The 22709-nt window shown below is 37.8% G+C and overlaps 1 protein-coding gene across 1 annotated transcript; it reads right to left on the reverse strand.

Moving 5' to 3' along the window:
* Positions 1-373: 373 nt before the first annotated feature.
* On the reverse strand, positions 374-13420 carry LOC110801257 (rhomboid-like protein 20). The gene is made up of 8 exons (XM_022006600.2): positions 13086-13420; positions 12859-12959; positions 12098-12238; positions 11256-11322; positions 4249-4397; positions 4001-4102; positions 3074-3196; positions 374-985 (listed from the first exon to the last, which is right to left on the reverse strand). Exons 1-8 carry the CDS (start codon positions 13108-13110, stop codon positions 818-820), a joined length of 876 nt encoding a protein of 291 aa, XP_021862292.1. The 5' UTR covers positions 13111-13420; the 3' UTR covers positions 374-817.
* Positions 13421-22709: the final 9289 nt, after the last annotated feature.

Below are 22709 nucleotides of genomic sequence, written 5' to 3' on the forward strand. Positions count from 1 at the left end.
GACTTGGATATAATGCTTCTGTTGCAAAAATCAATAATATTATTCATAGTTTTTTTCCTAGGTTGAAAATACTCTATGAAAGTTTTTACTAACACATTATTGAAATATCGAGCTTTAAAATAGCCTAGGCCTTCCTTTGTTCGTCTTATTTCCGGACTAGTAAGCTCAAAAGTACGTCTTTCGATAACTAGTCTAACTGAAACATTTGGTCAGGCCAATTAACATTCTAGCTTCACTAATCTGTTGTTTTGTTGAACTTATAACTGATTTGACAAATCAAATTTGTCATCTTTAACAAGAATAAGCTAAGTTCAGATATGGATTATTACCTAAGTTCAATTTACAAATTGAAATCAGAAGAATAGAACACCCCTTACCAGTCAAGTCTAAACAGTAGGTATTCAATAATAGAGTTAAGTAATTCTACAAGTTACCAAAGCCCATGAATGTCCTTAATCTTCTTAATATAAGAGAACTAAGGAGAGAGAATAAGATATCTAAATTACATTTGCTACATTCCTGAAAAGAAAAAATATACATCAAACGTATCTCCTAAAATGCTGCAAGTAAAAATGCACAGGGCTTCTAAAGTCACAAAATTCGTCAGCTTATATGCATTGTTACGAATTGAGAGTTCCCCCTTTTCTCAACGAAAAAAAGGGAATCATGGAAGAATTATATGCCAAAGAGTTGTAGGTTTTCTAACAAGAAATACCGAGCAACCTCTGTTTTCTTCTCTATCCAGATTTTATGGAAGTCGGCTATCTTCTTCTTCATGACCATATTCGGAGAAAACAAAAAACTGCAGTTGACTGATTCAATGGGACTGTGCTTCAAGAAGGATATTTGTGGCAACATTGACGTCATTTCTAGCTTGCACAAGTGCTTGTCTGGCGGAATCTTGGTCAAATCCCATGGATACTAGCGTTGCAATGGACTCATCTGATGGTCCAACAGAACCAACAACCGGAGAAGGGTAGTTTCTCTGAATTGATAACAAAAAAAAAAGTCAACTTAGACGGTAAATGTAGTGAAGTTGAAAGCATAACACCCTAATAATATTTAGTATGTGGCTAATTGAGCTCTTCCACCCAAATAAGAGGAACTGATATGGTAATAAGAGGAAGTGGTGGTGTGTAGTAAAGTCGAAAGTTGCTACCCTGATTTTTTGTCAGAATATATGTACACCGCCTTTCAGCCTGCTTTTCTGTCCGCAAATGGTTCCAAGCTTCTTTTTTCATAGTTATGATTATGTTTAGTGTTTCACTGTGTTCTAGTACGTGGAAAGGGTATGGGAAGTTAGGACTTAGGAACACCAAACGCTACCTAGTTTCCTTTAACTGGTCCATAAAGTGTACAAAACTGCGTACAGATTTACCACTTTCCAGAACGTGGTTTACAGGGGATTGAGCTATAATAACTAACACTGGTTTTGATCATCCAATGGTGAAGAACAAAATATTCGCCAAAGCCACAGCAGCTACTAAGTAAAACTGGTTTAGACCCTCAAATCACCAACAACAAAATATTTGCCAAATCCACTATTAAAGCTACATATCAATAATATACACCGTGTATAATAACCAACACAATGCTGGAAGCCTAGAACTACTTGCCTGCTTGGTACAATGGTACTTAGGCTGGTTTAACAACACTAGCTCACAAAAATTCTGCGATACTTGAGTCTAGTATATAAGAAAATTAGTAGACCTATAATACTCCGTAAACTACACAAAAATCTTCTTTATGTTTTTGTAAGTGCAGATAATCAGACTCCATTGAAAGTAAGTGCAAAAAAAAAAAATACAGCATAGAAAACCGGATCTCTAGCAACTAGCACCACCATCTGAAACATGTTGCTCTTCTTCATCTCCCACAAGAGTCATGAACTCATAGCCCAGATTCATTTTGTTATGTTCCTCCCCCAGCAACCATGTGCTCAATCCCACTCACCCCCCCCCCCCCCCCCCCCCCCTCCCCTCCAGCATCACTTCCCAGCTTCTTTTTTCCTTCAAAGGAAAAAGGATTGGCCACTGTTACTATTTCTACTATTTCACCAGATATTCTCTTTCACTCCGATTGTTTCAATAGTAAAAGGGAATAATTAGCACATGAGTTGCCTTTCATTAGGAGAAGAAACTATAATATAATGATTTTAAAGATACATATCCAAGTAAAATATGTGATTTAGATTGTAAAACTCCTCTGTCAAGAATCTTTTGGTGAAGATGAACCAGTGTTACTTTAATTCTCTAATCACCCCACGAACCGCGAACCGAAAAGGCGAATTATAACATGAAAATGGTACCTGTTTGGTCTAATTTAGCAAATAAGTAGCGAATTGCGTACCCAGTCTCATACTAGCGAATCAGGTAACATTGAGATGAACAAATTAAATTTTCTAAGAAACATAATCCCTCAAAGTTCTGCTTTAAATGGGGACAAAATTATCATTTACTATATTGCAGAAAGTCAGAAACATAATACTGTAGCAGAGCATACTATCTATGCAAGGAAAATAGCCAGTACCTAAACTGGAAGGGTGCTTCAACATATCAATAAGGGTTACTGGAATTTGAATATTCACTCAGAACAGAGAAAATCGTTGTTAGACATATACATTTTACGTGAAAATTTCAAGCCTGGTAACTATCCTTGTACTCAGTTTGATTTCTTTCACACTCAATCAGCTCTACTCTTCTTAGTCTATACAAATGTTTGATTAGGAGAAAGTGAGAAACTGTGTACTGAAGCCATGGCACTCACTCCGGCAAAAAGGCTACTGATAATTGATGATCCAAAGATAGAACGGACTGAGCGGAAAGAGAATAGTGGGTATGTAAAGGCAGGTTCTAGGTTTTAAAATAATGGTAATGGTCGATGATTTAAATTTATTAACTTCACTACGCACAGTGGGGCTTACAGTGAATGTGAGTTACAGTCACAAACTGGTTAGAAACATGCTCTGGCATGTCGCAACTATCTCTGGGCATTCGCATGTCATGCACAAGGAAGTTTGGGGGTGAGGGAGAGAAAGCCAAAATAGGAGAAATTATGAAGCATATGTACTTGCCTCCACTTGCCGCCCTGCGTAAGAAGTAGTACTCGGTACACTCCTAATCCCAGTTGCAGGTGGTGGGCTCCCCGTAGATGGCCAAGATACTCGTGAAAATAGCGAAGCAATGAAATCAGGCAACTGTAATGATGAAAATCAAATTGATTAAGTTAGTGAAAATTACAGAAAATTAACAAGCTAGGCTTTTACCTACTAAAATAGTAAAATCCCCTGCCACAAACAACCAAACACCACTAACCCCATTCCTCCACCCACAGAAAGATCTCTTAAATAGTGAAAGCCCGTGAGAGAGAGAGATGCCACAGGGAATCAGTTATTAAGTTCAACATATAACCAGCAACATTTGTAACTAAAATCCACTAAATAAAATCCGCCATCCTAAGAGCGACACTAAAAGTCTGTGAGCTTAAGACTTCCACATCAGTTTTTTATTAATTTTTAATTCTCAGATTCTTGTCAAGACTCAAGACCCTTCCACTTCACCCCTCATACTCATTCAAACCTTGTGAAAAGAATAAAATAAAAATAAAACAATAATTGAGATAGGATTTGCTGCTTAATCATCTGAAACAGAGTCTTGATATTCCAAGATTTTTGCTCAGACTTTTGTCATACTCACTCACTCTAATGGGAGGTCTTACCTTAATACTCGATGAACTTTTGCTCTAGACAGATTAGCGCTTGCCCGAGCAAAAGTCTCATCAAGTATTAAGATACGACCTCTCAAGTCAGCCGATGACAGTATTAGGTGTATTTTAAGAAAAAGCAATTGACATACTAGCTATTAACAGTGACTGTTAAAGGAGTAAGCATAAAAGAAAGAGAAAACGAACGCAAGGTTCTATGTTACCCTCCTCTCCTGGGAAAGATATGGGGGGGTGGGGGGCAGGGGGGGGGGGGGGGGGCTAATTATAAAATCTTAACCTTGGCTCTGCGGATGTAACAGATGTTCAGACGATACAAGGAACCAGCGATGATGCCACATATCCCCGGCAAAATGGATCTTTTCCAAGATGATAAAAGAAGCTGCAGAGTAAAAACTGAAGTAAGGACAAGAAGGTTGGGAAAAGATAGGAGGGCTGGGAATGCAGTAAAGACAGAGGTGTGGGTGGATAACAGAACTAATAAAGGAAGGCATAAATTATGTAAGGGATGAAAAATATACAAATTACCTGAAGTCCAGCCAGGTAAATGAAAGACTTGTCAGAGAAGTGAAAACCAAACACCCGGAATCGTGTTGACACGGGAATATCAAAAAAGAATGGTACAAATGAAGAAAAGATCAGGCCATAAGGTCCAGAAGTGATTAAGGCGCTGGGATCTGCAGCAATACAGTACATAACAACGATCAAATATCATCAAGGCAATCAAGTGGTGTTCAGAAAAAGAAAAAGTCTATTACTGAGTGATTCTTCACATGCACACGCACAATATAGGTATTGAACTTTTCATTTTCCAAAACATAACACAAAAGACTGGATGTAGATTATATAAATCTCTTAACAACCAGAAAGTAATAAACATGGAATTTATTTATTTTTATATACGAAGTATATATTTTTGGTGCATAGGGAGCAAAACAGGTCCATGACATAGAAAGGATTTGATCTCAGGTAGTCAGGTCCTTGGTACCTGTAGTGTACCACCCCATCCCCAGGACCTCAACCAACTAATCTAGTTAACATCACAAGTAGAATTTTCTCTGATAAAGATTTGCTCCTATTCTCCATCCCTTCAGCAAAAATCTCCAAAAATATAAGTCTGGATCTGTACTGGTTTCTGCCATATTTTTAGGTGAGGTCTAAATTCTAATAACTGTTGAATCCGTTGTGACATGAAATCCTAATTAAACTCCTACTTAGACAGGAATGCAGGATAACATATTGCAGTTATATAAACTATAAAGTAATATGTAATTAAACTCTTAGGAAAGGTACAGAAGCCTACTACAAAACAAATAAACAAATAAGAGACAAAGGGCGTTCTAGTGAGACAATTAACCAGTACAATATGGAGAAAAGACGAAGCTTCTTGTACACAAATCCTTCTCAAAGAAAGGGTCAGCAAACAACAAAACTAGGAGGTTGCAGAAAACTAGGAGGATGTTTACCCTTCAACATAAATGTGTAAGAAAATAAGAAGCTATGATTATTTTGATGATCATAGAAGTAGGAAAAACCCTATAACCTGACTGGAAGAAATATGAATCATGCAAAGAGTTCATGAAGCAGGGGTTGGATTTCACACTATCACGATGCAGGACAATGAATAGTTGGTGGATGAGAAACAGACTACCAAGAAAATAGTTTTCATTACATTTCTCAAGCCGTCAATTTTTCTTTGACATTTAATCTTTTGGAAAACTCTGGTGCCCAGAGGTTTGGGATAATTCCACTTCGGTGCCCTACAATTTCACTAATTCAAATTTGGTGTCCTAATGTTTAAATTGTTTTCAATTTCGTACCCTTCATTTAACTCCGTTAAGAGCTCTATTTAATTGTTCACTGGACAATAAACAAGTATATCTAACACTCTCACCTATCCCAAGTTTTCAAGCAAACGCCAGGGAAATCAATTCCCCTTCTTCTATTTCTTTGTCCTAAAATCCTAGAAAAGGGGAAAGGTCCTTGAGCAATTTATCAAACGCACCAAAATAAATGAATAAAAAAGGTTTAAAAGATGATTATTTAAAAGGAAGAGAAAATCACTAGAGTGAACAAAATTAAACGTCACTGCACCAAATTAAATTAGTGAAAACGTAGGCACCAACTGATACGAGTTTAAAAACTCGTTGTATAAACAAGGATAGTTGATTAACAAGCTAGACCTTTAACTCGTTGATCGTGAATGCAAGACAAGACCTATTGACTCACAATCAGTTCTTTGAATAGGAAACGCGTCCAAAACAAAGAAAAAGGCTGAATTATAAACTATAATTCGAAATGTAACAAACAAGTGTTTTAATCATCCAGTTGGTTGTTTATTCCAATCAAGAAGCTGACTATAAATAGCCAAAAACCAACAGCTACAAGAGCTTTAAACGGCTAATTAAGAGCCATTTAAGAGCCTTTAAAACTGGCAGTTACAAGCTCTAAAGCCTCCTAATTCAGTCACTAAATTGGAGGTTACAAAGGCTTAAAACTCTCCTTACAAACAGCAATAATCAAAGCTAAGTAATGACTGGGGATTTAAACAAATATCCCTTTATTAACCCGACTTTAACCAAAGCAATTTAAAAATAATAAGTGCGTACAATCTGTTTAAACAAGCGGACCAATGTGATTAAACGGACCAGTTTGATTAACGTACCACCTTGATAATAAGGACCATATAACGAGCTCACTCAATCCAAGTCACCATGCACACAAAATGAGCCATTGAACCCAAATCAGTTTTGGTTCCAATTGCTAGCATAAGACTATCACTTTCATCCATAACCGTATCACCAACATTGACTTATACCAAACTTCAAGGCACCAAAGTGGAAACTTTCACTTGTGTAAGTTTGTCATCTATGGGAACAAGGAAACCCAAGGTAACATATGCCTCAAGTTCGCATCAAAGAAGAGCTGCTACGTCAGGCTTAACAGAATTTTGAAGGCATAATAAAGCATATAAGAAGGATTTCAGAAGAAATCCCACAGCCACATTAACATGGACCTTCTTTGTTTTACTACTTCATTCAGGTCCCAATCCTTATTTCGATCTCCCAATAAGCAACTAACTGGGAAAATGAGATGAGTGATACAAATTTTGCACTTTGGGATGTAGCTTTGGTTTCAGATCTGTCTGCTAATAAAGGCTAGACCAACGGGGAAAACAGTTCCACCTAGGATTGCCGAAAGCAAGGACGCATGAAGAGCTTAAGGAACGAAGTCGTTTTTTTGTCCCTTGAAAGGATCATTGAAGCACGAACAATAACCCTTGGGTCTTGAAATAGGCTTTTCAAGAATAATTTTTCTTACCAATGTCATTTTCAATCCTGATTTCATATGGACCCGAAAAGATACTACCTCCGTCCCTTTTTATACTTTACGTATTCCATTTTGGGTGCCCCATTTTAATCTTTACATTTGGAATATTTCCTTTAATATTGTAACATAAATGCCCTTAATATTCTATCAAAAATCGTGTGAAGTGATTATTTTAACCAATTAAATTTATTGGGGTATTAAATATCTCACACTTTCTCATTGGAGCATTAAATCTCTCTCACTTTCCCTTCCAGATTATGGGTAAAAGTGAAAGAATTATCAATAAAAGTAATTTGCATAGTCTAAGTAAAAATCATTCGTTAAATAGCGTGCATGATACCATATAAAGTTGGGTAGCCATTGGTTGACCCAAGCACTCAGGCTTATGTAGGCTTATGTAGGCTACCAGAAGAGTGTCGCAATTGCGAGTCATAGAACATATTCCAATCTAGTGTTATTTTTGATGCATGGTTTACCAATAGTAACGAAATGCCAAAGACTTCTGTATTCTTTGAAGCATGCTAATGGTCTTTGCTAGAAAAAGTCAACATTACATCTAGAGCAATGTCATCTGCTGTCTCACTGACATCAAGTGACCCAAGAAAACTCACTCTCAATGCACTCACATGTTATCCTTGTCTATCCTTAAGCTTCTTTCCACGGTGTTTCCTTTGGGGCGTCTACTTAAAGATTGTAAGGCTCCGTTTTATTTGACTTATTTTGTTTGAACTTATATTATAAGAACTTATCTGAAGTTATTTTTATAAGAGAAAAACATATTTTGTCTAGAAAAAACTTATTTGTATGTGAAAGTGTCCGTGAACTTATCTTATATTTTGTCTGAAATAAGTCAAAATAAACCGAACAAAAGAGCGTAAGACCAATCAAAAGATATTTCTATTCATTGGTTATGCATGGTCCCACACTTTGTATTTCCTCTTTCACACACATTTACAACCTTTCTAAGAATGGAGTCAAGATTTCAGCTTTAAACTACATTTCATAACGCTAAAGAAACACTTAATTGCGTTTGAGGGGAGGTTTAGGGGGGACAGTGATCAAGTTTGACCAAACGAACAATCCATAGCCAATGAACATAACTAGATCGGTAAGTGGCCTACTTCCTGAAAATCCATCTAATTTGACCAGGTTCCAAATTCCAATCCATTTTCCATATCCTTACATTTTTACCAAAATGAATTGAAATTATCATCTACCTCGGTCTCACTGTGCAAGAAAAAACAATCATCATCCAATAAGGCTTATTAATTGTTTGAATAAAAATACTCTGTACTTGCTAGAAAAAATATCATCATGCACTCTCTTTAACTCCAGTCAAAATCGGGCAAAACGCCAAAAATTAAAAACATAATTGCAACTAACTCTGTAAAGCCAAAAAACTAAAGCACCTTTCCACATCAACATTTACATGTACGCCTAGTGGTACCTTCTCAGAATACAGTACATAAATTGTAATGCTTCTTAGATTCCCCCTAAAGGTACACTAGAAGCGTGACAAGCATTACAATTCCCCCTATAGCGGTGCTGATGCAGTAACAATTCCTGTAAGGATCTTCAGCCCTGACTTTCAGCTCTCAAACTCACAATGTGATACGAAACTCTTTTAATTGTTTCACTGCAGCAATACAAAGAAACAAGGTGCAGCTGTCTCCTGTTGTTTCACTTGTTTCTTGATGTAATGTATAGTAAAATAAGCTACAGGCTCAATGTAGCTTGTAAATGATGGTTACAGACAGTTTACTCGGTTCTCTATAATCCATATGCAGAAACAATTTTAGGCAATAGGTCTCCCTCCATGTCCTTCATGCACAACCCCTTGAATTCAAAAGATAACTCCAAAAATTAGGCCACCAAAGTGGCAGACTGCTAGAAGATATCAACTATCTTGCTCGGAATCAAACCACGTGTGTTTTATTTGGATTTGGATCCGAGTCTGACATGGAAAACTATTACTCCCTCCGCTTTTTTTTAAATGCATCAATTTGAGTTTAGCTATACTAAGTTTGACTTGAATTTTTTACTAATATATAAAAATCAAATGTTGTTATGTAAATTGTTGTTGGATTAATCATAATACATATTTTCATAATATCAACTTTTTTTTATAATTTTTATAAATAGAAAAATAGAGATATTTAATGGCCAAATGATGCATTGGCTGATGAATTGGCAAGTGTGACAGTCCAAGTGATGCATTTAAAAATACAGAGGGAGTAATTTATAGATACGTATGGTTAAGAAGTGCCCAAATTAAGAACACAGACACTTAGATATGACAATTAATAATGAATATATTATATTCTAGACAAAGTTTATTTATGAAGAATTTAAAGGTTCGTTTTTTCAAACAATAAAACAGCGTAAAAATTGAAGCAAATATGGCGCCAGTAAATAAGTGAAAAATAATAATTCAACCATTATAAAATGGCTACAGGAGTCAGAGGGGGTAAAATATAATGCCATTTTGACTCTTGTCCTGCCACCCCACCTTTTTACTATCCTCTTACTCCATCTCATCCTCTTCCTAATATAATTTTTTCTAGCCACTCCATGATTTTCCTTTGCTAACAAAAGTCCGATATCCTCTTTATCTGTTCACCGTCAGCAACAGAAATTCCATGAGCATTGTCACCGCAATCACAAAATTTGAAAACCCTAACCTTCACTCTTCCTTTTAGTCTCTCGATGGCTCAATTTTCAGAGCATGGGCATTCAAAGATAACTCCATACATACAATCTGTGGTTACTTTGCTTGCCACAGAGATCCAACAACGGCACCTTTGGTTTTGTGGACAAAAGGAGTAGGATTCTCTGACTTGAGACACGTACTCGTTTTTTAACAAGTGCAACTCATATTCCTATACTGTATCCAGGTGGAATCTTGTCAACATGATTAAGACAATTCTGGCTTATAGCAGACATGTAAAGGGTAATTACAAACACGATGTTCATTTGATTTATAAGTCAACCTTAGTTTTTAAAAGTGCGCTTAAAGCCCTGAAGCTCACAGAAGAACGTTTCTGTCAGCCGAAGCCTAGTGACACACAGGAAGGGCGCGCTTCCTAGCGCTTTGTGCTTCCTAGCGCTTTTGCGCTTCCTGTAGTCTGGGCGTATGGGCACAACACAACATACCCTTCTTTTTAATTAAAAAATAAAGCCACGTGACTCTAATCTTCTTTTTTAAAATATCACGTGATTTCTCTAGCCTTCTCGCCGGATTTCTCCAGTCGGATTCTGAATTTTTCTTTCATCTTTTCGATTTCTCTTTTTTTTTCATCTTTTCTTTCCATAATTTCTCCATCTTTTCTGAACTTTTGAAATTTTATTATTTCTTTCCGGGTGCGCTTTCGCTTTGCGCTTAAGCTGCCGGTCCCTTTTGCGCTTTGGTGCGCTTCGCGCTTTTTAAAACTAAGAAGTCAACCCAATGTTCGAATCAAATGAAACTGAATTCAGTTTACTAGGCAGTCAAGCACAAAAACACTCCAGTGAGCCTATCTTAAGTCAAACACTCACACACTTAGTTTAAAAAGGCGCAAGGCGCACTAAGGCGCACAAGGGTCATGGAGCCTAGGCGCAAGGCGCAAGGCTCAGGTGCGCGCCTTTTGGATACAAGGCGCACATAATTTTCTAATAAACCTTAAAATTCGGTATAGAAAAAAATTAACACAATTTATACTCAAAACAACATATATCTATTGGAGTGCCATATTTTCTTGCCGGTTCACAAGTATTGCGTGATCCCGTTAATGGAGTGCCAGAATTAGAACCTTCCATGGTAATTACAAGCTAGAAATATGAAAATTAACTCATATTATGCTACTTCCACTACCAAAAAGCTAAGGTTGTAGAGATATGACGGTTGATAGGACACATGGGGTGTGTTTATATCATTAAAAAAGAAAAAAATGTAAATAAAAGATCCGCGTCATCCTATTGCGCCTGAAAACTGAAGGCGCACAAGGCGCTGCGCCTTGCGCCTTACCTAAGGCGCACGAAGGCGCGCGCCTGGTTGACATCAGTGAGCCTGGAGAGCTCAAGGCGCCGAAGGCTGAGCCTAGGTGAGCCTTGCGCCTAGGCGCGCCTTAGGCGCGCTTTTTTAAACTAAGCTCACACATGTCCTTTATTAATCACAGATAATCATAATCATAACTCAAAAGGTAGTCTGGAATATTTATATCACATACCTTTAAAGAGGGCTAGCGTACCACTGCCTAAGAAGAATGAAACCATCAAAGAGAATAAAATAAACACCTGCAAAAGATTAGACAAGTCAATTAGTGAAATTGCCTGAAATTGTTGACAGAAAATGCTCATAGTATTTCTTTCTAAGCCTTCTTCCATATCTTCTATTGGAAGGGAGAAATGGAGGTAATCCCTTGGAACCACAAACTTCCAAAAAGAAATATGATATATCAATTACACATTCTTAGTGCTTGTTTGGTTCACATAGGAATAAAATTCTCATGGGAAATTTATTTTCATGGGAAATTACTTCCATGTTAAAATTCTCGGGAATTTGCTTACACTTGTTTGGTTGGCACAAGGCATTCACTCTTCCCCGGAACTGACATGGGGAATTAGGACCTGACATGGGAATTGTTACCTGATAAGGGGAGGATGGGTAAGCTACTTCCCATGTCCAGGGGAATTCCATATTCCCAAGGAAGTTCCACTTCCCCCATTTCACCTATCTCATGCCAGCCAAACAACATGGCAAATGGTCACTTCCTAGGAAGTCACACTTCCCCCTCTAATTCCTTGCAACCAAATGTCACCTTAGCAATTTTTGTCATAATCGATAGCGGAGAGAAGTAATAGCATAGGGTCTTGAGCATGCCATCATAAGGTCTTAGTGACAATGACACAATATTGTAACATCAGGCAGATAAGACTCTACACAATGAGTATGGTAGATGAAATAATATTGAGTGTTCATAGGTGATTCCACTTGAAGTATACTTCAATTTAGGTCATATGGTATTAAACAAAAAAAAGTCACACCAGCAAAATACTGATGGATACTCACTGTGTACTTATTTGATCCTATCTGTCTCTCAAATACCCGGAAATAGTACAGCAGGTATAGTCCAAACATCATCTCTGGAGTCGACGTAAAGGCATAGGTTGAGACAATGATCTTCCATAGCAGGGGCTTCTGGAAAATATCCTACGGAAAGAGCTTTGTCATTAGCTAAAAATATCAGGGGAAACTTAAGCGCATTGCATGCCATCTATAGACAATGTATTAAACATTCACTAAAAATGTTTGATTAACAGCATAATTTCTCCAAGCTACGGTACTATAATCTGATACAGAATTACTACAAGCTGTGGTACTATAATCGCATACAGAATCTCATATAGACCGTAGGCAAGACTTAAACAAAAATCAGGCAATGAATTTTGTAACATTGGTTCAGATGATAGTGATCACTTAATACAACAAAGAATGCCTATCGGCCTTAAGCATGCAAAACATGTACAAAAGAGTAAATTCAACAAAAGGAAATACTTTTTGAATTCAGAAATATACCCTTCAAAACAAACATGTGAAAAAGCAAACTTCAGGTAACAAAATCAAGAAAAATAACCAAATTGGCAGACTTGAATTTACAACAAAGTGGCATCAAAGTACAAATTAGACAAAATCACCAAAAGGGCAAACTTGAGTGTAGAATGAGGGAAAACCCACCAAAATTGAATCCCTAAAAGAAAAAAGCACCATAAAATTGGGCTAACAAATGGGAAATTGAGACAAAATTGCAACACCAGAAAAGCTTGATTTACCAGATACGAGAATCCAAGCTTGTTAGAACGGCCTTGAAGTCCAAAGAAAACGGTGAAGAGAGCAGAGGCAACAATTATACCTCTAGTTACAGGCGCATTATCTGCAATTATAACAAAAACGATCAAAATTTTGAAATTCACATAGAAATCCGGAAAGGGGATGTGAATTTGCCGATGCCTCAAATCGGAAGAACGAGCGATTTGGAAGAGAGAATGAATTAACTCACTGAATCCAGATGGGCCGCCGTTCATTTTCGAATTCAACTAACCAGTTCACCCTTTTGTTCTTCTCTCTCTTCCCTCTAGCCTGAGCTGTATTTCTGGCCTTCTGGAAATCTGTTTTTCTTCTTTTTTTTTTGTTAATTTACTTGTTTTCCCAGAATTTTCACTCTTGATTTTCTGAGGATTTTGCTCTCACTAAAGAAGTTTGGTGATTGTTAGGAATTGAATTAACCCACCGCAATAGGGCAAGGCAACACAGTAATAAATCATCAACGACTCAACGAGGAGGAGTCGACAATAACACTAGTACATTTGTTAAAATCGTAAATTTTGCGTTTTAATCATAGCCGATACTTAATATTGTACATAGAAGTAGTATGAGTTTATAAACATTGATTTTTTTTTTTTTATTCCATGAATTCTTTGTGAGATAATATTGCGTAGCATTTTGGATGATGTGGATTCCAGCAGTTAGCTAATGATGAAATTGTTTACGGTTTAACGTAGGTTTTGTTTACCTTATTTCCACTCATTCAGGTCTAATAAGAGGTAAGATAATATAAGTCAATATCATGGATTGAGTCCAACAAGTTGTACGTGGAACCGGACTATTGATAGGCTTAATCTTAGTATGTTAGGATAAGTCATATCTATTATTAGGAGTCATGTTATCTTGCTTTTTAGTTAACCTAGAATTCTTTGTGAGATTATTCTAAGAACATATATCCCATGTATAAGAGGCATTGAATGCTTATTCACATACAAACGGAGTTTATAAATAAGATAAAGAGGCCTCATGCTATGGGCATGTGTCGTGCACAAAGGGGGGGGGGGGGGGGGGGGGGGGAGGGAGAGTTAACTTTATAAGAGAGTGGTCCCTTAGGCCTTAACCTTACGAAGTGAATCTTCTTTTTTCAATGTGGCTCACTCATGTGAGATGTTTCATGGGGATAGATCTTCACAAACCTCATGTTATCTCTCTAACAATATCATGAAAAAATAACCTAAGGACATGATGCCCTTATGTGTATAGTGTCCCTACTCCCTAGTAGTCATGAGGTTTCCTGGTTAATCTTGATGTCAATCAAGGGGCAAATAGGAAGGAACTGAAGGAAATATGTCCTTCACCCAAGGTGCATTAAGTCTAATACCAAGGTTCAGATTAATTGCGAACAATTAATTCAGTGAGATCAAGTGATCGGAACAGCTAGCTGGAGCAATGCTTCCGATCAGTGAGTTCTAATGAATATTAAGCTCACAGCTTACTCTTAACTGAACCTACAAGGTTACACCAATGACACGTAACAGATCACCGGATTAAATGAATCAGAAATTCATTTAATGGCTTTTCGGGAATTAGTTGGAAAACGTATTATACGATACGACATTGCATCGGAATCGTATATCGTATCGCGAATATTCGTAAGCTAGGCAAAACGAATAAATCGTATCGTACGACGGTGATTCGTCGTATACGAAACGATAAATAATATCCGGAACGATATTAAGTCGCGACTACGAGGAGTAGCCCACGAGCCGAGTGCGCGAAGCACTCAAGGCCCATGGGCGCCACGGCAGAGCTGGCCCATGGCCGAGCGAGCTGCGCGCGTGTGCGCGCGGGCCAAGGCAACGACACAGCAGCAGCAGCAGCAGCGCGGTCCACGGCCCAGCACGCTGTGTGCTCGTGTATGTTTGCGCGGGCTTGCTGGCCGGTCTTGCCCTTGTGGCTTGGCCGGTTAGTAAGGTTATGTTAATAACCTTCTAACCCGTTTTTCCAACAACACAATTCAGTCATACTCAAAACCCTAGAGACACAGAGAACCCTAATTCTCTCTGTGCCTCCAAAGCGAGCTCTTCCCAAAAGCAAACTATCTTGATCGATTGTCTAAGCTACGATAATCAAGACGAATCTGATCGTGTCGGTGAACCAAGTAGAGGAACGACAAGTGGAGTTCTAAGTTCGTGTTCGTTGACAGATTATTGTGGAAAACACGCTTCAAATGTAAGTATGCTTAATCTGTGCTTTATACATGCTTCCTGGCTTTGGGGATTGTTTTCGCACATGTTATTATGTTTAACTGTATTCCCCTACAGTGGTATCGCCTTATGTATTCAAAGCATATTTTAGCATGATTTATTTGTTTTTGCATCTGTCGAAATTTGGAATTTTTTGTGAATTTTTCGGATTTATTATGAATTTTTGGATGAATTGCGTAATAAGGTCTGATTTCAAAAAGATTCGCTTTTTCGATTTTTTAAACCCCAATCTGATTGAAAAACATTTTCTAAGATCAACTCATGAGAACGAAATCGCAAAAACGGGCCTCGAAGTGTCGTTTTTTGGGCGTTTGTGTTAATTTTTTAATAAAAATTAAAAGTGTCGGAAAGTAATTCAATTAAAAGGTCGACCTAAACTACTCGGAATTGCTTGAAATTTTGAGACAATGTTTCTGGGTATATTCTTGATCTATGGTAAAAATTTCATATTTGTCCGATAAGTATAAACCCTAATTTTGCCTTTCCCCAATTCGTAGAATTTAGAACCCTAATTGATTTTTTAAATAATTTAGGTCTAATGATTCGGTTAATTGGGAAAGGGAATATAATTTCATGGGTCAGTGGCTAATTTTAAAAATTATTGGATTAAAATTTTTAATGGTTTCGTTAATTTTAATCGCACTTAAACCTAATTATTAAAATCTGAAATTTAAATGTCAAAGAACGATTTAAAGTTTTAGATTTTATTATTTAAAAAGTTCAAAATTTTCAAGTTGATTCGTTCGTTCTTAAAAATTTGAATAATGTTAGCCTTGATTTAATATTTTACGAAATTGGATTGTCGTTAAAGTTTATTAAATCGTTAAAAATCGTTGTTTTTCGAAAATAAAAATTGTAACTTTTTTTATGAAAAATAACATTAATGCAAAGTTCGTGAAATTAAAATTTATTTTAATTAAGTTGGTCTGTAGGCACGAACCAAAGGCACGAACACAATGTGTGGTGGACGTGTGGCTCGACGAGCCATGCGGGCTACTATGCGACTGCCGAGCCGCAGCGACACGGGCAGCAGCAAGCGAGCTGCGTGCCTCGTGCGCGTTGGGCGAGGAAAGGGCAAGCAAGGCAGTGCCTTGGCTTGCGAGTGCTGCGACGAAGCAAGGCACAAGGCCTGCGACGTGCAACGCTGCGATGGGCACGACGATGAGCGCGCAGGGGCAACTAGCGATGTGGGCACGCATGCTCGGCTGCGGGGTGTGCGAGCATTGCTCATATGCCTCGTAGGCCACACACAAGGGGCAATGGGCCCAACCATGCACTTGGACTTTTTCGTTGAAAATTGTTTATTTCGTTGGGCTTCGCATATTTGCATTAATTTGGGCTAACGGGATATTTAATTTAATATTTTATTTGCTTGGGCCGGGCCGCGAGTTTTAATTTAATATTTCATAATTAGTTATCCGGAATAATTATTGGTTTGAGTGGGAGCCGCTAAATGAAATTAAAATGAAATAATTAATTTTAATTATTTTTGTAGGTCGCATTATTTTAATTAAATTCGATTTTAATTAGAATAAAGTCTAAGGATTAATAATTTGGAAATTGATTAATCTTTTAGGACGCGTTTATGTGAACGTGAATTTTAATTAAATCACGTAAATACTTACATGATTATATGGGCCATTCGTTTTAGAACACGAATGGGTGAATGCATAGAATATATATTTTATGTAATGCAGGTACTCCAAGTGACTAGTATGGCCATTTAGGATAGTTAAATACGGTCTGCGAACCGTTCTATCTTTGAATGTAAAGTTTTAAATATGGTCTGCGTACCATGGAAATTTTGATGTAATTTTATTATTTTCAAGTATTTCTAAGTTTAGAACTTTAAGTTAGTATTTGAACGAAGATTCAAGACGATGCCAAGCTAACAAGGTGGTGATGAAGATTGGTTGCTTCAAGACAAGATGTTTCGGGCCATACTAGTTCACCAAATATTTATGCATTTTGATATATATATATATATATATACATATATATATATATATATATATATATATATATATATATATATATATATATATATATATATATATATATATATATATATATATATATATATTATGCTTGAATGTATGTATGTATTGCATGAATAGGTTGTTTCGTATGACTCGATTAGATAAAGTTCACTAAATAATCGAACCAAAATAGAAACAACTAGGTCCAAAGTAATATTGAGTTTGAAAATTGCCTTCCAAATCAAGCACTTACAAAAATCTAAGGATCTAAGGTAGTAGGTTTACGCCAAAGCGAGGTGCTATTTTAGTTGACTTAGGTAGTAAGGCATCCCAAAGGAGCACGTTGATTGTGGTTTCAACTCAAACAACAATGGCATCATGTTGTGGCAATGGGATAAATTATGGTATTAATTTATTAACCAAGAGTAATTTGGAGATTACTAGAAATAGGTTTTGCTTACCTAGAATCTTAAACTACTTAAGACATGCCAAAGCTGATTAAGGATTTAGGACTTTTGGGGTCTTGGAATCGTTTCATTCTTTTTGGACCATGTTTTGCTTTTTGCATGAATGAAATATTTAATAGCTTTAATGATTGCATGCTAGCTTTTATTTCAAAGTTATTAAAGTTTATGAATGGTTATTTATTGCAAATTCTTTTCGATTGTAGTAATCAAATGGCCGCAAACAATAACAACACTTTCAACCTGCGTTCAATTCTCGACAAAGAGAAGTTGAATGTCAACAATTTCCTCGACTGGCAAAAGGAACTTGCAAATAGTTCTTATGCATGAGGAAAAGGAATATGTCCTTGAGGAAGAGTTACCGGAAGAGGTTGGGCCGGAGGTAACTCAAGCTTCCCTTAATCGTTGGATCCAGGCCAACAGGGATGTCAAATGTGTGATGCTTGCATCCATGAGTCCTGAACTTCAGAAAACGTTCATTAACTCGGATGCTTATCAAATCATTTCGGAGTTGAAGAACATGTTTCAGGACCAAGCCAGAATCGAAAGATTCGAGACTCAGAGGTTGATCCTTGAGACTAAGCTCAAGAAAGGAGAACCAGTAAGCCCACATGTTCTTAAAATGATTGGACTCTTTGAGAACATGAGAGCTCTAGATTCTGACGTCTCAAATGAAATGGCTATTGACATCATTCTCCATTCGCTTCATAGTGGATATGATCAGTTCAAGTTGAATTACAACATGAACAACATGGAGAAAACTCTTACTAAGCTTCACGGTATACTGAAAACCGCTGAAAAGACGCTCAAGCAAGAGAATAAGCACGATGTGCTTATGGTGCATAAGGGCAAGAACTTCAAGAAATCAGGCAAGAATAAGGGCAAGAAGGGTAAGGGCAAGGCTACGCCCTCATCCAAGTCCAACGACACCAGTTCTGGTAAACAGAAGAGGGTGACTCGTTCTCCTGCCGACTTTGAATGCTTCTACTGCAAGAAGAAGGGGCATTGGAAGAGGGATTGCTTGAAAAGAAAGGAAGATGAGAAGAACGGGAACGTTGCTTCTACTTCAGGTATGTATGTTATACATTGTAATCTTGCTAATTCTACTTCTTGGGTATTAGATACTGGTTGTGGCTCACACTTATGTTCCAATTCGCAGGGACTAAGGAGAAGTAGAAAGCTTGATAAAGGCGAGATGGATCTACGCGTGGGAAATGGAGCACGTATTGCTGCATTAGCCGTAGGATCTTATTTTATTTCTTTTCCTAGTGGTTTTGTTCTGGAACTAGAAAATTGTTACTATGTTCCTAGTATCACCAAAAACATTGTTTCCGTTTCAAGTTTGGATTCTAAAGGTTTTAGTTTTCAATTTAAAGACAATAGTTGTTCTTTTTCTTTGAATGGAATGTTTTATGGTTCAGCACAACAAGAAAACGGTCTATATGTGCTAGATACGAGCAAACACATTTATAACATAAATACCAAAAAGGCTAAAACTGGTGATTCGAATCTCACATTTCTGTGGCATTGTCGATTAGGCCATATAAACACAAAGCGCATGAAATTACTTCAGCGAAAAGGAATTCTAGAATCATTCGACTTAGAGAAGATTGATCAATGCGAATCTTGTTTACTTGGCAAAATGACAAAGCAACCTTTCTCAAAGGTGGGAGAAAGAGCAAGCGAACTACTAGGGCTAATAGATACGGACGTATGTGGGCCTATGAGTACGAAAGCTAGAGGTGAGTTCAGCTATTTCATAACGTTTACGGACGATTTCAGTAGATATGGCTATATTTACTTAATGAAACACAAGTCTGAATCGTTTGAGAAATTCCGAGAATTTCAAAATGAAGTAGAGAATCAACATGGCAAGAAAATCAAAGCTCTAAGATCGGATCGAGGAGGTGAATATCTTAGCCACGAGTTTGATGACCATCTAAAAGAATGCGGTATTCTTTCAAAATTGACTGCTCCGGGAACGCCTCAATGGAATGGAGTGTCGGAACGGAGAAACAGGACCTTACTCGATATGGTCAGGTCAATGATGGGTCAGGCCGAACTTCCTTTACAGTTCTGGGGACATGCGTTGCAAACTGCAGCACTCACACTGGGAAACTGGGAAACTTCATACGAAATATAGACTGGGAAACTTCCAAAGTTGTCTTTTCTGAAGATTTGGGGTTGCGAAGCATACAATCTGACAAATGTTTCTTCGTTGGGTATCCAAAAGAAACAAAGGGGTATTATTTCTACAACAAGTCAGACAACAAGGTTTTCGTTGCTCGTGACGGTGTCTTTTTGGAAAGAAATCATATTTCCAAATTGACAAGTGGGAGAATAATATACCTCAAAGAGATTCAAGACGAACAACGAACTCAGAACTCTTTAGAAGCAGTTCAGGTTGATGAACCTCCAAGGTCTTCAGAAGAGCCAGCGGGAGTAGTTCCTCAAAACGTTGTTGCCCCTCGTAAGTCAAGTAGAACTATTTTTCAGCCGGACAGATGGACATGCGTCCTCTTGACTGAAAACTTAGAGGTTCTCATATTGGATAGTGATGAACCTATGACTTACGAGCAAGCTATGACGAGCCCAAGCTCCACTAAATGGTTAGAGGCCATGAAATATGAAATAGACTCCATGTCTGAAAATCAAGTCTGGGATTTGGTTGATTTGCCGGATGGGTTTACACCTATCGGATGGAAATGGGTCTTCAAGTTGAAGAAAGACAAAGATGGAATTGTACATATATACAAGGCTAGTTTTGTAGCAAAAGGTTACAGGCAAGTTCACGGCGTTGACTACGATGAAACCTTTTCTCCAGTCGCGATGCTTAAGTCTATTAGGATAATCCTTGCGATTGCCGCTTTTCATGACTATGAAATATGGCAAATGGATGTCAAAACTGCCTTCTTGAATGGTGTTCTTGAAGAGACTGTGTTTATGACGCAGCCGGAGGGTTTTGTCCATCAAAAGAACCAAGGAAAGGTATGCAAGCTTAAGAAGTTCATCTACGGACTAAAGCAGGCATCAAGGAGTTGGAATAAACGATTTGATGAAGCAGTCAATAAGTTTGGCTTCATCAAGAATCGGACAAATCTTGTGTATACAAGAAGGTCAGTGGGAGTAAAATTGCATTCCTAGTCTTGTATGTTGATGACATACTGCTTATTGGAAACGACATTCCTATGCTGGAGTATGTAAAGACTTGGCTTGGAAAGTGTTTCTCAATGAAGGACTTAGGAGAGGCACAGTACATATTGGGCATCAAGATCTATAGGGATAGATCTAAGAGAGTTATTGGACTAAGCCAAAGCACTTACATTGATAAAGTGCTAGCTAGATTCAATATGATGGAAGCCAAGAGAGGCCATCTACCCATGTCACATGGCACATATCTAAGCAAGAATCAGTGTCCCAAAACATCTGATGAGCGTAGAAAGATGAGTGGAATTCCATACGCTTCGGCTATTGGGTCCATCATGTATGCTATGATTTGTACAAGGCCGGATGTTTCGTTCGCACTCAGTGCAACGAGCAGGTACCAGTCAGAACCAGGTGAGGCACATTGGACTGCTGCCAAGAACATCCTAAAGTACCTGAAAAGGACTAAGGATCAGTTTCTGGTTTATTGTGGTACAGATGAGTTGATTGTTAAGGGCTATACGGACGCAAGCTTTCAAACTGACAGAGATGATTTCAGATCACAGTCTGGGTTTGTGTTCTGCCTCAACGGCGGAGTAGTAAGCTGGAAAAGTGCCAAGCAAAGCACTATTGCGGATTCTACAACTGAAGTCGAGTACATTGCTGCCTCAGAAGCAGCAAAGGAAGCTGTTTGGATTCGGAAGTTCATAGAAGAACTTGGGGTTGTCCCCTCCATTAAAGGACCAGTGGCTTTGTATTGCGACAATAGCGGAGCCATTGCCCAGGCAAAGGAGCCTAGGAGCCACCAGAAGTCCAAGCACGTACTGCGGCGATTTCATATACTTCGAGAGATCGTTGAAAGAAAAGAAATCGAGATTTTCAAGGTTGGAACTGACGACAACGTCGCGGATCCATTGACTAAACTGTTGCCACAAGTGAAACACAACGCACATGTAGCAACCATGGGAATCAAGCATGTTGGAGAATGGCTTTGATTTTCTAAGTATTGTTTTAGAACATCTGTTAGATATATGTTTAAAACAATTGGTTTAACCATTTCATATTTATGAAATTTGTTATTTCATATTCATTTAATTTTGGTTTAGTATTAAATGATAAGTCCATGTGATTCAAATCATTCAAATGGAATGTCAAGACGGATTCTTCGACAAAGAAATACCCATAAGTGAACTTGAATATTGAAGTCACAAAGGATCCCTAATCCAGGTCATTGAAAGGTGGACGACCAATGACTAATGAAGATTAGATTGCAAGTAGATTACTTAGTTCTGTTTCTTGAACTAGAGTGACTGGATGTCAGAATCTTTTGCATAGATATTTATTGGATCTTGTATCGGATTGACCATGAGAACACTTTAAGAGATTAAAGTCATGTCATAGGTAGTTCTCATTAATGGTGATTAGAAACCGTTCCTCAGAACATGAGCGATTATGTCTGCTCGTTTGAGAATTAGTTCGCTTTGATGCTAGCTAAACGTCGCACCGTAAAAGGAGGCTATAAAAGCAGTTATTGGGCGTACAATGAATCAAAGTGAGTGTTCATAGATTGCAAGAATGGATTGTCCTTCTATCTTTGATAGGATATGGTGTTGTTGTGTAACAAGGCCTCTCGGAGAGTTAGACACTATAAAATGCATGGCTGTGCTCAGAATGGTTAAGGCTTAACCTTCTGCAAAAGTTTAACAGTTGAGCTTTGTAATCCGAGAAACACTTCTGGACCTAATAAGGATGGCTTGGATCTTACCTTATGTTCAGTAAGTAACAATAAGTGACAAAGGAATGTGAATGCACACTTGTCTGAATGACAAGTGGGAGACTTAAGGAAATATGTCCTTCACCCCAGGTGCATTAAGTCTAATACCAAGGTTCAGATTAATTGCGGACAATTCAGTGAGATCAAGTAATCGGAACAGCTAGCTGGAGCAATGCTTCCGATCAGTGAGTTCCAATGAATATTAAGCTCACAACTTACTCTTGACTGAAC

Source organism: Spinacia oleracea, chromosome 1 (genome assembly GCF_020520425.1).
Source record: "Spinacia oleracea cultivar Varoflay chromosome 1, BTI_SOV_V1, whole genome shotgun sequence".
Taxonomy (NCBI): Eukaryota; Viridiplantae; Streptophyta; class Magnoliopsida; order Caryophyllales; family Amaranthaceae; genus Spinacia; species Spinacia oleracea.

Coding starts and splice junctions, on each gene's coding strand:
- LOC110801257 (XM_022006600.2), bottom strand. CDS start 13,110: ATGAACGGCGGCCCATCTGGATTCA. Junction 11,323..12,097: donor TAGGATCAAATAAGTACACA/GTGAGTATCCAT, acceptor AATCTTTTGCAG/GTGTTTATTTTATTCTCTTT. Junction 986..3,073: donor ACGCAGGGCGGCAAGTGGAG/GCAAGTACATAT, acceptor TTATCAATTCAG/AGAAACTACCCTTCTCCGGT.